The sequence below is a fragment of the Akanthomyces muscarius genome (assembly GCF_028009165.1).
Source record: "Akanthomyces muscarius strain Ve6 chromosome Unknown contig_15, whole genome shotgun sequence".
NCBI classification, from domain to species: Eukaryota; Fungi; Ascomycota; class Sordariomycetes; order Hypocreales; family Cordycipitaceae; genus Akanthomyces; species Akanthomyces muscarius.
In genome coordinates this window covers 474,164-488,071 of record NW_026611615.1, presented here as the reverse complement: position 1 = coordinate 488,071, position 13,908 = coordinate 474,164, and the positions used below count along the sequence as shown (strand labels likewise).

Below are 13,908 nucleotides of genomic sequence, written 5' to 3'. Positions count from 1 at the left end.
ACAGGTTTAACGTAGGGCGCCTTCGCAGAACGGAATAGTCCTGTCCCAATCGGGATGGAAAACAAGACAAAGCCAGTATGCCAATGCGTGCATGGTGCGGCCGGTAGTTGTACGGAGACAATCAGGCGTAACAGTGCTCGGTGCCCAAGAAATCATATGCTCTTCACATTACGGATGAGCTGATATAAATGCCGATCGGATAGTTTAGGGCAAGACTGCGCATGGATGTATGGATCTGAAGTTCTAGGCAGCTGGTTCAGCAGCAAACTGCTAGAGGGGTGCAGCCAGTCGGGCATCTGTCCGTCAGAGCTTCGTTGGCAGGCAACCTACATGAAGTGCAAGAGGCGAGGCGAACCAGGAATATGACTATTGGATGTCGGTGCATGGCGCAAGCGGCAAAGGTCGCAGAACTGGCCCCCAAATAGGCGTGCATGACTGGCATATCTTGTGGGCGTAAAGGAGGAGGCTGGCCAGGTTTGGATCTGCACGCAGCGTACCCGTGCATGTGCGCAAGTGGCCCAGAAAGAAACGAGCCGCATTGAATGAACAGGCTTGCGTGGGAACAGTAGCGAAGCTAATGCTGCAGAACACAAGTTTAGCGTCTCCTGCAACACACAGGCAGAAGCGTCAACAGGGACATACAAGGCAAACTGCAAGGAATAGATGCAGTGACGGGTCCCTACACAACGCGGTTAAACTATTAGCAAAGGATTTGAAGGAGGATAGAGGGCCGAGAGATAGGTTGAGAGGTGTTACAGCGACGCTCACTGTGAGGTTAGCCTTCGAAAAATAAGAAGGCTGGGAGTCTGGTTAACCGACCGAGGTAAGCAGCTTGCCAGAACGGTTGACTGATGTGAGCGGGCCAGATCTGTATTGGTCATTTTGGGAAAAGGCTATTTGGCGGACGGGCAGGGAGGCGGGGAATAGGGTGGCGTTGCCATATGGCGAGCGACGGTTGAAAGGTTGTTACGAGGCATTGAGCCAATATCTTGTCTAGATATGAGACGCTAGGACGAGACCTCCGACTACAGATCCACGTAGGAGAGTTTTTGTTTCTAGCCACGAGTCAGTTACAGAAACGATTAGAATGGCAAGCTGCAGCTCCAGAGACCACATGGCTTTTTTTTTATGAGCCAAGTCACAGAGTCAGATAGTTGGGCATCTAATAAACGTACGAGCGGCTGGCGCTGCCTGGTGCGGTCTTCGTGCTCACCTTTTGGCTGGCGACAACTATGCACGAGGCCGAGCCCATGCTTGGGTCTGGATTAGCTTCACCAAGGCTGGCGGTTTGAGAATCATGGTCCGACTCTGCACTTTGAGAGCTGACTATTGAGGCTCTCTCGCTCGTTGGCGGCGAACAGGTCGGGCGCTCGTCCGGTTTTGGCGTCCATGTTGTGTTATCAGCGCCTGGAGGGCCATCGCGTAGAGGGCACCCTCGACGAGATCCAGAAACGGAAATGGCAGGTGATAAAAATAGAAAAGCGATGGCCAGGGGGATGTTGGAGAGTAAGACACGGAGTAGACCGGGGTATTGGCGGAGCGGAACAGCGAAGCTGGAATCAAGGGTTATGTTGTCAAAAGCAAAAAAGAAAAAGAAAAAGAAATTGATGATGCCGAGTGATGGGTGACCGTTCAGCAAACGCAGACCGAAGCGGGCAGCTGGCAGCTGGCAACAGAGAGTGGGCCTTGCAATCGCTCGAGTAGTTACCAGTGTGTGTGGTGGCTTGCAGTGGACAAGATGTGATGCTCGCGGTATAAAACAAATAAATTGACAGGTCCTGAGCTGTGCTTAGCGCCAGAAGAAAAATTGACGGGTTAAAGACACGGCACTTGAAATGTAGCGACAACTGTTGGGTGCTTCGATTCACAGTCAGGTGCAGGCCAGGAAAAGGACTGGCGTACCGTCGCAGCCGACTCCGATGTCTCTTCAGAATTTATACAAACAATACTGCCCTACTAGTGCATCCCTTCTGCAATGCAATCGGCCTGGCCAAGTACGGCGGCCTGTCCATACACAATATCCGGTTGACGCTCCGGTAGGACAATGTCCGGCTGGCTGTGTGCTGCTTGCAGATGCACCGGTCAGCCTCAATTTGGGGCAAAGGGGCGCGAAACATGCAGGCAGCCTCGCAGTCCCAAGGCTATTAGGTTTTTGGAATCATTCTGCCTTCTTTTCGTCTCATATGTAGGTATTGACTGGCTTTCCAGTACTTGCTTGCTCTCTGCGGCGACCCGACCGTGAGCATTGGGTCGATGATGCAAGGGGCTGCACAAGGGGACTACTGGGATCAGGTCTGGGTATTTCGGGGCGGGGAAGTTGCGAGCAAGGTACAGCATAAAGACATATGTCGGGTTTTATAGCGCAGATGAGATATAGCCTTCACATGGAATCGGGATAAATGGCCGAGTCGGGGGTGTTTGAGCAGGCCCGTCTATATCTGAAGCATCATAAGCTGCTCCATGTGGTGGCTGGTAGTTGTCGGCGGCCATTGATAGCGTGTCTTATCTTGCAGGCCCTTGGACCTTTTTCTGGTTAATGGTACGCTATATTTTTAGATGGCTCTGGGTTAGTTATTATTATCTGCCTGCCGTCAGCCTCAGACAACCAGAGCAGCCCAGCCGGACCAGTTTCGAGACATTCCCCTCCCGTCCAGACAGGATGCCAGGCACCACGGCATGGGCATGGGCAGGGGGGCCAGGATGGACAAGGGCAGGGCAGCAAGCGCATGTGGTGGCGCGCCGTTAGTTAGGGCCGCCTAATCTGGTAATTCTGGTGCACGCGGGCGCAGAGCCGGGATGACCTAGTCTTGGGGCCGCGAGGACGCTACTGGTAACCCGCACAGGCGACGAGGAACAGCGGCCAGGTTTCGCCGCCGAGGTGGTCGTCCAGCGGTGACGAGGAAACCTTAGATCGGGGGCAGCGACAAATAGCGTGGGCGACGACGCAGGGAATAGTCTTGTGATGGCGGCCATTCTGTGCTTATTGTTATGCGTGGCAGAATGGTGGTGATGGACGGCACTCGCATGACGGTGCACGGGGCTGGTTGACGGTCTGCACGATGAGGTTAGTACATTTGCATAAAAAGTCCAGGCGCCACAACAGATTGGCGTCTGAAGAAGAAACACCTGATGGGATTGGTCGGGCAGGGGGATAACGGCTGGGCGTGTTGATGACGGCCACGCTGCGACCGCCCCCGAGAGCCTGCAGGCAAGCAAGCCGACTCTATCAGCAACTTACCAGTAAACTAGTAGAGGGGTTGAGGGGCATCCGGGGCATGACGGCCGGGGCACAAGAACCAGACTAGGCAAGGTGATGGCGTCGTGCTCCGTCGTGGTGCCTTGGACGGGCTGGGGGCTCGTATTGGGAGCATGGCGCCAGCCATCCATTTTGGGTGCAAGTTCCACTAGGGTGCAGATTTTTCTGGGTGCTGATAGTGAGTCGTCGTGTTGTTGTATTTATCCCATGCTTTTGTTGTTGTTGGATTCGTGATTGTTGTGTCGTGTCGTGTCATGTCGTGTCGTGTCTGCTCTGCTCTGCATTGTCGTGTTTGGTGATGATGAAGCTTTCCCCCAACACAGCAAGCCTGTATCCGTAGCGTTGATCGCTGTAACCCGCTAAAAAAAAGTAGAGCCGCCACAGTGTTGGATAGCTCGCGCCACAAAGCCGGTCGGCATGGCTCCCTAGTCAAAGTCTCATACTGAACTAGTACCAGTATCCGGAATAGCCTGCTAGCTGCTGCTAAGAATAGTGGCCCTGCCGTTATTGCTACCAGCAGTTTGCCATCCGTTCCAACATTGAGTTGCCGCCAAACGCAGACTAGCATTAACTAATTCACTAACAATTCGCGCCTTGCCCGGCCTTGCCTTGCCTGGCCTTGCTCTGCCCCTCGTTCGGCCTCGTCACTCTCCCCTCTTTTGGCCTCGTCCCTTTCTTTTCCTTTCTTCTCCTTCGCTCGTACCATCACCAAACATCGTCGTCCTTCCAATTCTATCCTTTGTCATACTTCCCTCTGTCACCTCTCCCCCTCCCCCTTCACCACACCCCTCCCCCTTCCCTCTTCCCCTTTTGCCCCTACACACCCTGCTACACCCCCTCCCCTTGCCCATTGACTTTTTTTTCCTTTGGCGGGCCATTATCCTCACCTCAAAGCTTGCCCCCTTCCTCACACCATCTCACCTTGCTACACCTTTGTCTGCTTTCCGTTCTTTTTTTGGTACCTTTTCTGCACAAACCGTTCTCCAGCAGAGAGTGAGAGTCAGGGACGAAAAAAAAACTAAAAACAGCTCGCTTGTGTCTGTCTACCATCAATCAGATTTGGTAGTCTGAGCTTCTATACGCTTCACGTCACAACCGATTTGCATCTGCTGTTTCTCTCTGTTAGCTCTCGGTCAAGCTGCAGGCTTCTCCAAATTCTTGCTTGTGTCGTTCGTTTACCGCCATACAATCACCACATACTTACCACTAGTCGTTTGCCTCGAACGTCTTGCTCACGCCTCTTCTTTGTTCTCTTCATACACCTTAGAGCACCACTTGGCTGTGTGTTTGCTCTGCCTCGCTTTAGCTAGCCCGAAACGCGTCATTTGTCGCCATCTCGCCAGGACACGATTTGCGATTCTCGATTCTCGATTCTCTTCTCCGCCATCTCGCTCTTCTCGTGCCGCAACCCACGCAACTTGCCCGGTTACCAGATTCGTGTCTCTGCCGTCTCCGTTCCCGCTGAGCCTGGCCCCCATTCTCTACTCCGCCATACTTGATCCTCCCTCGCAAAACTCTATTCTTGTTTAGGTCCGCGCCTTTTTCATTAATCCTCCCCGCGGATCCACGTCGACGCCTGTCATCTCGCCTTGTCGCCCGGTTTTGTCGTTCGACTGCACGGCATCCACGCGCTCCGTTTCTTCGGGCTCCATCGATATCGTCCAGACCTTCTCACCACGCCCTGGCCGCGTCCTGGCCCACGCTCTCTCTTGTCGAAGCCTCTTCCTTCCTGTCATCCAGGCCACGAGGCCCCTGCCCCCTCGTCGTATATTGAGCTCAGCCTTTAGCTTTGGCGTCAGCTGGCTTTCGACGACCTCGACCCTTTTACTTGCAACTGTCCAGCAGTCATTAGGCGGAACTGGCAGAACATTCCCGTGTACCATTTCCAGGTTTACAAATCCTCGAGAGACAAACTTGATTGAACAGTGTTTTAGCTGAGCGTCTTCATCGCCTGCCAGTCTCCAGAGGCTCCTTTTCAGCAATAGCTTTCGGTACTGAGCTCGTCGATTTGATCGTCTTGCCCCCCATCCCCAGCTGGCAGACTCCTCTACAGTTCCTCCGGCCCAACCAGGAACTACGTCTTCAGCTGACTTGTCGATTTCCTCGCCATTGTCCTCTGAGCTTATTACCCGCCATGCCTAAATGAGTTTGGAATGCTCCATCCATAGATCCCGTACGCCCCTTCTGGTCCATCTCCGCCACCGTTCTCGAGCTGGCCGCCACATCCAGCTCGCTTGGTCGCCCTGTGCATTGACGAGGCAGCAGGAAAAAGTTCATACTGCTCACTCACCCGACCGTATGCTTTCCCTCCCACCCTTTTATTGCCAAGCCCCGGTCTTTCTTTTCTATAGCTTGTATTTTATTCCAGTCCCTTTTGTACTTGCTCTGCCATCTCTGCACATGTCTCAGCCTCTCAGCCTTGTTCATTTACGCTCCTCTTCTTGTCCTGCATGCCCATTGCCTCTCTTTCAACCGCTCCTTCTGCTTGCTTAATGACAGCATGCTGACCCTTCAGAAGCAACCAATACCGTCGTACGGTTATAGGGCTATCCATGACCTGCCGACACCGCCCGCAGCGATCGAATCCCCGGTTTTGACCACTTTGTCGAACATTTCGCATTGGCGAGAGCCTCAAGATCCCCTCACAATGTCGGTCCCTCACCGTGGCCTGCCACCTCCTGCAGGCATGCCCTTGCCGTCTCAGCAAGCCGCAGCACCCCATCCGCCAATTCACCCACCTTCCCATCAACCTCCGCCGCCGAGCCACCACAGTCGACAGCCATCCATGCCACCACAGCCGCCGCCTTCTGCCCCTTCTCATCACCACCACCGAGATTCTTGGGGTGGTGCTCCAGGCCCCGCGGGTCCTCTTCCGCCTGCTCCGCAGCAATGGAACTCAGACGAGATGCGGACTTGGCTGCAGGCTCGAACCGAAGAAGAAAAGACAAGGCAGGAGGAAGAGAAAACAAGACAGGAAGGACTCCGTCTAGAACAACGCAAAATTGAGATGGAAATGCTCCGGTCTTCCCTTGGCGGCGGCATCCCCCCTCCCATGATTCCTTTGGTATTTACCGGCATGGGCAGTGGTGGTGTCTTACCTCAGGCTGCTTTAGATTGGGCTCACCAGTTCATGAATACGCAACAAGCGCACTATCCACAGCTACCTCCTCCACCACCTCGACCAATCTCGCCTGAATCTCAGCGTGAGGCTGCAGCACAAGCCTCTAGTCAATATCATCCGGCTAATCCCCCACCCCCAGCGCATGGAGGTGGTTACGCCGCCTATGCAACTTCGCCAACAAGGGCCCGAGGGCAGAGTATCTCTGGCGTGATAGCCCGGCCAGCCGCCGGCTCCAACCTCTCATCAGCAGGGACAAACACACCACAATCCGGAGGACTTCAGCCAAGTACATCCACACTAGGCCCATTTCAGCTTCACCAGTCCAGTGGAGGGCAGTCGAATCAGCAGGAATCTGAGCTCTACTTTCATCATTGGCAACCTCCGGTAACCCAGTCAGGACAATCCGCTGGCGCATCAAACAGGCCCAGCAGCCCAGTAGGCGACTCGCAGAAGAAGCGCAAAGCTGGAGTAGATCCGCCACAGCACAGCCGTGCGAGCAGCAGCGCACAGCGTCCACGATCGCCGCCATCTTTTATTCAAAGCGAGTATGGAGGAACCTCGGGCCGCAGGCTTCACAAACGGCACAAGAGCGACGTCTCTTGGTATCACGGCCCGCGACATGGCATGGGTTCGAGCCACGAATCAGGGCGCCGCGATCCCACTCCTGCGCGGGACAATTCCTCAACCTCGTCCAAGGATCGAGAGGCACATGAAGGTAATATACCGAAAGAATATATCTCTACTTACCAACTAACCAGTGAAAGGATCTCGGCGGGAATCACAGCCAGAGACACACTCACGCCTACGTCGCGAAGACGACGGACAAGCCCGAGACCGCGATCGAGAAGCTGCAGCTCCCCCTGGCGAAAGAGCTGCGTAGCACCCCACAATTATCGTCGAATGTTTTATTTTGCTCAAGCATACACCATTTTTACACGACACGAATCTTATGAACAAGTCACGTCGACAAGAACGAATTTTCTATGTCAATTATGTCATTTCAGCATGGGAATGCGGGACATGTTGTCTGATGCACATTGGGTGCATCTTGTGTGTGCACTTTTGGATACAGTGCTGCTGCCTCTACTTTGGACGCAGTACTAGGTTGCGTCCATTTTTGGACGCAGTGTTTTGGGTCGTGTCTTTTCAATATTCGTTTCATATGCTGTTGTTTATTTGTATTTGGTCTGTTTCTACTTCTACCGTGCGCGCACTGCTTCCTCGAAAGCAGTCGCCACAATTGTTTTTATTCTTTTTTTCTCTGCTTGGGAAGTTTTCTGTTTTGGTACACGCTGCGACATCTTTTTTTAGTCATGACAGGACGTCATATCGTTAGACTGATGTGGCACAATCTGAACTTAAGGAGTTTCTGGATGTATTGTACATGGTAAAAAGTAAATGAATTGATTATCAGTCATGATGTATCTCACGCAATCTTTGGCGCATGTCTGCAAGCACACTTTTCAACGAGCCATTATACAATTATTGATTGCTCCTGTATGACGTGGTTGTATTTATTTTGTCCCAAGTCCCAGTAGATTCGTTACTCGCCGTATCCACGCCATGATTTGCGTCATCTTGCCGTTACCCCATGATTAACTACCATACACCTCGAGAGACTTGACTGGATCAAGTACGGAAAAACAAATAATCTTGAAGAAAGGAGAAGAACAGGTGTTGGGGGGTATGAAAAGGAAAGGTAATGGCTAGTAGACTAAAAAAATGTATAAACCTTTTTTCTTTCGCCGTAGTAGTAGTGTATCGAGAGAAAGATGAGAATAGGGTATCTATCGTGACAATGAAAGAAAAGGAAAAGAAGAACATTAGGAAATGGAAAGAATGGTGTAGCGGTTTGGTGGAGGAGGGGGTATTTTTCAAAAACACAAATCCGCTGATGGGCCAAAAGAAAAAGAAGGCATTGCCGAAAAAAAGATTCAGAGTCCATGCCCATACAAAAAGAACAAAGACCGGAGGCAGAAAAGATTCATGACCGTTTCTTAAGCTGCGTTTTCCATTCCGCCCTCGTCACCTTCATCAGCAGATCCTCGTCCTTGATCGGGATCCACGCCGTCAAAGCCTTCATGGCGTTTTCAAAGTCCGAGTCGAGGAGGACTTCGCGCAGCGCCTGGATGAGCGCCGCGCTCGTGGCATGCAGCACGTCCAGCCCACTGCTCGGCGTTTTTGCCTTTGTTGTTGATTTCGTGTGGACAGTCGTCAACGGTGCTGCTGCTGAGTTTTCCTTGATCGGCGGCATCGACGGGCTATCGCTCTGCTTCTGCGTCGCGTCGTCGGGGAGCTCGCCCTCGGCAGCGTCGCCGAGGAGCAGAAAGACGTCCCAGACGCGCAGCTGAGCGGCAAACGGAATCGAGAGGTTGAAGAGCGTCAGGTACCAGCGGGTGCCGTAGGCGGTGCTATCGATGCACAGGTCCGTCATCTTGCGCGCCACATCCTTGTGCAGCCACGTCGTCTCAAACTCGCGCAGCGCCGCCATGAGCCCATCAAAGCCCGGCTGATAGAGCCGTTCTAGCCCGCGCAGCTGCCACATGCGCACCAACATCACAAAGCACTTTTCCTCCTCAAAGTAGCATAGCAGCGTCGCCGCTAACGAGGCCATGCCTTGGACATAGCCTGTTTCGGGGAAATATAGCGACAGGGCGTGGAGCACGCGAAATAGCAGACGCTGGCCCCCGCGGTAGCGTCGTCGGAACATAATGTGGCGGCTGATGGTGCGGGGCACGTCGAGATCGATCTGGATGTCGTCGGCCGAGGCGCAGTCTTGAAGGCGGCGAAAGGCAGTTGTAATGTCGTCTTCGGTAGCGGAGCCGGGGTGCTCCTTGGCAGAGGTCGCGAGGAAGGACCACCAGGCGGCGGCGCGCCAACGATCGGGAATGCCTTTCCATGTGCGCTCAATGAGCTTCGGGTTCTTGGTGTCGAACTCAAACTCCATGCCCTGGCCTTGAGAACTATTGCGGTTGACTCGGGCCATGCGCCGCCACTTTTCGGAGCGATCAATTTCTTTGCGCTTTAAAGCTTCGGATATCTTTTCGACACGGGCCTCTTCAACGCTGTCTTGCAGGTTCGGGGAGACGGTCAGCATGTCGCCGGCCTCGTCCATCCAGCGACGATTTCTATTCTGTGGGAGCAGGTTGCCGGCCTGGCGAATGACGGAGCGCGAAGAGCGAAAGGACACAATCGAGACTTCGGAGTGCTGGGTGTTGAGGGAGCGCGCCGAGACCTTGCGACTGGGCAGGCGCATGCCGTTTTGGTTCGAAGTGAAGCCCATGGGGTCGCGCTTAGTGAGGACATTGCGGCGACGCGGCGAGTGATGCAAGGAGCGCATTTCGGTTGGGGTGCCGACACGCGACTGGGTGCGCGGGGTGCCAATGAAGCCGTAGCGGTCAACCATGGCGCCGTCGAGGTCGTCCCAGTCTTCGAAGCCGCCGGCCGGGTCGGTGGACTCTTTTCGGTCAGGACGGTCATTATGCTGCGACGAACAGCTTACGGATCTTGGCACGGAAAAGGCTGGCGCGAGAGTATTTCCGTTTCTGGGGAGACGAGAAACAAGAGTCAGTAGAGTCCGAGACTGGAGAGAGAGCGGCCGCAGCAGCCGGGGCAGCCAAGGAATATTCATACGCAACGGACTCGTCGTCTTCTGTCAGGACCTCGGGGGTAGGCTCCAACCGGTCGCAGTACGAATGCCTGACGGTGTCGAGCAGAGGGGCGGGGGGCTCCCCCGAGGCATAGAGCTGCCTGACTTTTTGCGACTCTTGCTCGACGTCGGGTGCCATGACGCGAACGTCGGGGGTCGGCGACGCGGTGCCGGGAGGCACGCGGGCATCGTCATCGGCGGCGGCGTAGCTGGTGGCCGAGGAGACAGGCCGGGGCACGGCAGCATTGGACGAGCGCTGGGTGGGCGTGGCGCTGCGGTCGTCGTCGGTGAGGGACATGCGGTCCATGGCGGCGACGCTGTCCGGGTCGAACATGAGGCTGCCGCGCTTGGAAAAGTTGAGAGAGGAGATAAAATCCTCATCCAGCAGGCTGTCGGTGGGAATGGCGATGCCCAGGGGCGAAAACTCGGCAAGGCTGTCGCGGGCAGGCTCAGGAGGAGACGACATGGCCAAGGTCGATCGGGAGGAGCTCTGCGCAGGGGACACGGGTGGCTGAAGCTTAGCGGAGGAGGCTGGGGCTGGGGTCGCGGTACCAGGGGCCAGGCCAGCAGCGATAGCAGGAGTGTTCCCAGCAATACCAGAAGCAAACTTGCCAGCAATATGAGCCGTAGCAGGTCTCGCGTTATTACCAGCAGTCGAACCGCCCCGCAGCTGGGATACGCTCTGCCAACGTCGGGGGGCTGTCGGCGCGGGCGCGGGCTTGCGCTGTTGCTGGTGCTGCTGCTGCGGGTGAGCAGGGGGGCCGTCGTCGTCGTCGCGGGAGCCGCCCCAGAAGGACAGGCGTAAGCTCTGTCGCCGGGTGGTGAGCCAGCGGAGGGACGAGGCGCGCGAGGGCGAAGCGGGCGGCGATATGGGGGCGGGCAGAAAGTCGGACGCGGTGATGGCGGCAGCAGGATGATGATTATAGGAAGAAGAAGAGGAGGAGGAGGAGGTCGCGAACGAGGAGATGCGCAGATCGAGGGGAGCAATAACAGACGAGGGCGAGGCTCTGGAGGCCCCAGCGGCTGCAGCGAGCACAGGGCTGCCGTTAGTGGATGCTCTAGTGCCCCAGGCGCTGTATCTGGAAGGAGCGGCGGCGGTGCTAGCGGCCACGGACGCCCTGGCTGTGACGGGCCGCACGCCGTTTAAGCTGTGCCGGCGCGGTTTGGTATTGCCAGAAATAGCAGAGCCAGTGACAGACACAGGGCTGTGCTCAATATGCGACGCTTCTCCCGACGAGCCGTCCTTGGACGTCGGCCGCCTCTCGATAAAGCAGTCGTCGTCCTCGTTGGGCTCGGCCACGTTGAAGCGCACCTCCTCCTCTGGGATGGTCTTGGTCACGAGGCTGCTGCCGTGGCCCGAGTCGCGCTTCCACACCTCGTCGAGCTGCGGCAGAGGCGATCGCAGGGCCGGGTGCTGCTCCGTCGGGGGCGCAATCACGGGCATGCTCAGCCGCGGCGGCGCGACAACGACGGGTCCTCCTGCGCCGTTGATCGAGGTGGCTGCAGTGCCGGCGAGCGAGACGGCAGATATCGACGCCGCACACGAGCACGACGAGGACGCCGTCGTCGTGGTCGAGCTCGACGGCGAGCGCTGCAGCGGCGGCGGCCGCGAGCGGGCAGACGCAGAGGTGGTGCTGCGCGTGATGTGGACAGGCGGCTCGGCGGCGACGGCCTTGTCGTAGCGGAAGCCAACGAGGTTGGAGTCGTCGCGAAAGGTTGGCTTGCGGGCGACAGGCCTGCTGCCGCCGGTCCTTACGGAGTTGAAACGTGTGGGCGGTGCCATGGGAGCGATGACTTCATCCGTGTCGTTGCTCAGTTGGATAACAAGAGTTTGAGTTGCAAAATGACGGAGCCTGTCGGTATGTATTTGGAATTGGTCGCAGCTTGGCTGGTTTGTGATTCAGCAAGGCTGGTCCGACGCCGGTGTATTTGTAAAAGTGCAGCGTGATTCTGCTCCAGGCGCAAAGGATGTCCTTGATGCCCACGGACGGAAGGATTTGTTGCGCTTTGAGCTTCGGCGCAAACGTTCTGTAAATGGCCCCAGGACGCAAAGCCAGGTGGTTAGAATCCTTCGCAAGAGAAATAGGTACTGATCTTTGACGGTGTCAAAGGCAGCGCAGGCCGTGATAAATGAAATGGTTCCAAGGCGCAAATAGTGTTAGATTGAGCAATCTAGCTGCGGGCGAAGCGAGCGATGCAGCGGGCTGAGAAGTGCGGAGAGCGGGCTGGTCTCGATTTTCTTTGATTTCCTTCTTTTCCGTATCCGGGTTGAATGTCTTGAAGTTTTGAGATTCCGGGGATGTTGCGCCGAGAATGCCCTGGTTCTGGTTTGCTGTGGCGTGGTTGTGTATGTGGTGTATGTCTTGATCGGCGGCGATGCGCAAACGTATGACGATGAGTGTTGGTGTTGTTTGTTTGGAGGGGGGATGACAAACGAGCCAGGGAGGGAAAGGGCAACAGAAGATAATGTATGGGGAGGTTTGGCAAAAGGGAAAGAAGAGAAGTTGAGAAAAGGGTAGAAACGATTGCCACACACACACACACACACACACACATCTCACGACATTATTGTCTCTGATTTCCAAAAAGACGGACAGCAGCAAAGGCCCTTGTTTAGGCTGGGAGGGGCGCAAAGGGAGCCTGCCGAAGGGCCATGTCCGTCTCCATAGCCGGGTGACCTGTTTGCTGCCAGTCTTGCATGTACTCTCTACCATCTCCATACAAGCGGTACATCTGTTGACTCGACAATTCTTTTTTTTTTTTTTTCCTTTTTTTTTTTTTCCTTTTCTCACCGTCAAGCTAACTCTGTTCTAGGCCGTCTACCGCCATCGTAAGCCCGCCCCTCGTCGAACCAGCTGGCACACGGTGGGGACGCCTGGCTCGGCAGGTGGAACGAGTTACAAAGGAGACGACAGTGACCTGTCATTGGGTGCGAGCTTGTATGCCCACTCAAGTACTCCCAGTCGCAAGTCCACCATTCTCTAACTCGCTGGTTTCATTTTCCGTTGCTATTCGTTACCATTGTTTTCTGTACCATTGTTGTTACTCTTGCGTTTTGCTCGTCTCTGGCTGTTACAGAATACCAAGACGTCTGTACTTTATGCAAACCCTCCGTGCTGCGCCAGGTGCCTGGGTGCTTGGCTTGTGCATCTCAGGTGCAAGAGTCAGTCAGTCAAGACAAGAGCAAACTCAACCCGTTGTCACCAATAGCCACGCCCAGTTTACCAAGCCCATTCTAGCGCTCCGCCAGGCCTGGCTCGAATTTTCTAGCGTCCGGTGCGGCGGTATCCGTAGGTACCTACACAGGCATAATCGCTCACAGGCTGCCCAATCCGCCAATGCACATGTTGTACTCGCTGGTACCCATCCCACCCACGACCATCTGCAGCTAGCGACGGAACAGAGCGGTTCTGATTCCCGTGCATGGTCTGTTGTCATGCTCATGCTGCAGAGAAGGAAAACAGTGTGGCTCCCCAGCCCACCGGCTTTTACGGTGGTGGTCCAGCCAGGAACTGCCAGCTCGGTGGACTCTTTTACAAGAACGACTATTCTGGACCCTATTATTGCACCCCGAAAAAAGAGAGGCCTTTTCTTCCTCTGGTGCCTACCCAGGCGCTGGGAGTTGTGATTGAGCGCACATCGCAAATGCCCAGCGTTGCAGAGTCCTCTCCGAGAAAGCAAGTCGGTGGTCACAAGGGGCCCCCAATTGCCAGCAAAGCACACAACGTGACAATTCTAGCCCTGGGCAGCCCTTCTTCTACATTGGGCAATCTGCCCATGTCCAATCCCAGCACGACAAGTTTGCCTACTGCAGGTACAGACGACTTGGGGCGGTCGACTAGTCACCGCTGCCACCACACCGCTGCCCAATGTGGCCCAAGG

The 13,908-nt window shown here is 55.4% G+C and overlaps 3 protein-coding genes across 3 annotated transcripts; 1 reads left to right on the top strand and 2 right to left on the bottom strand.

Annotated features, from left to right (window-relative positions):
* Nucleotides 1–152: 152 nt before the first annotated feature.
* On the bottom strand, nt 153–881 carry LMH87_007887 (uncharacterized protein; the record flags this gene model as incomplete). Its single annotated transcript, XM_056200673.1, has 6 exons — nt 153–243; nt 331–366; nt 437–580; nt 643–679; nt 757–767; nt 820–881. The coding sequence occupies 6 exons, from the start codon at nt 879–881 to the stop codon at nt 153–155; spliced, it is 381 nt and encodes a 126-aa protein (XP_056057757.1).
* A 4,517-nt stretch (nt 882–5,398) lies between these two features.
* On the top strand, nt 5,399–7,257 carry LMH87_007886 (uncharacterized protein; the record flags this gene model as incomplete). The annotated part of the gene is made up of 6 exons (XM_056200661.1): nt 5,399–5,429; nt 5,522–5,552; nt 5,775–5,788; nt 6,112–6,459; nt 6,517–7,092; nt 7,142–7,257. The coding sequence occupies 6 exons, from the start codon at nt 5,399–5,401 to the stop codon at nt 7,255–7,257; spliced, it is 1,116 nt and encodes a 371-aa protein (XP_056057756.1).
* Nucleotides 7,258–8,361: 1,104 nt separating this feature from the next.
* Nucleotides 8,362–11,809, bottom strand: LMH87_007885 (uncharacterized protein; the record flags this gene model as incomplete). Its single annotated transcript, XM_056200649.1, has 2 exons — nt 8,362–9,922; nt 10,011–11,809. The coding sequence occupies 2 exons, from the start codon at nt 11,807–11,809 to the stop codon at nt 8,362–8,364; spliced, it is 3,360 nt and encodes a 1,119-aa protein (XP_056057755.1).
* Nucleotides 11,810–13,908: the final 2,099 nt, after the last annotated feature.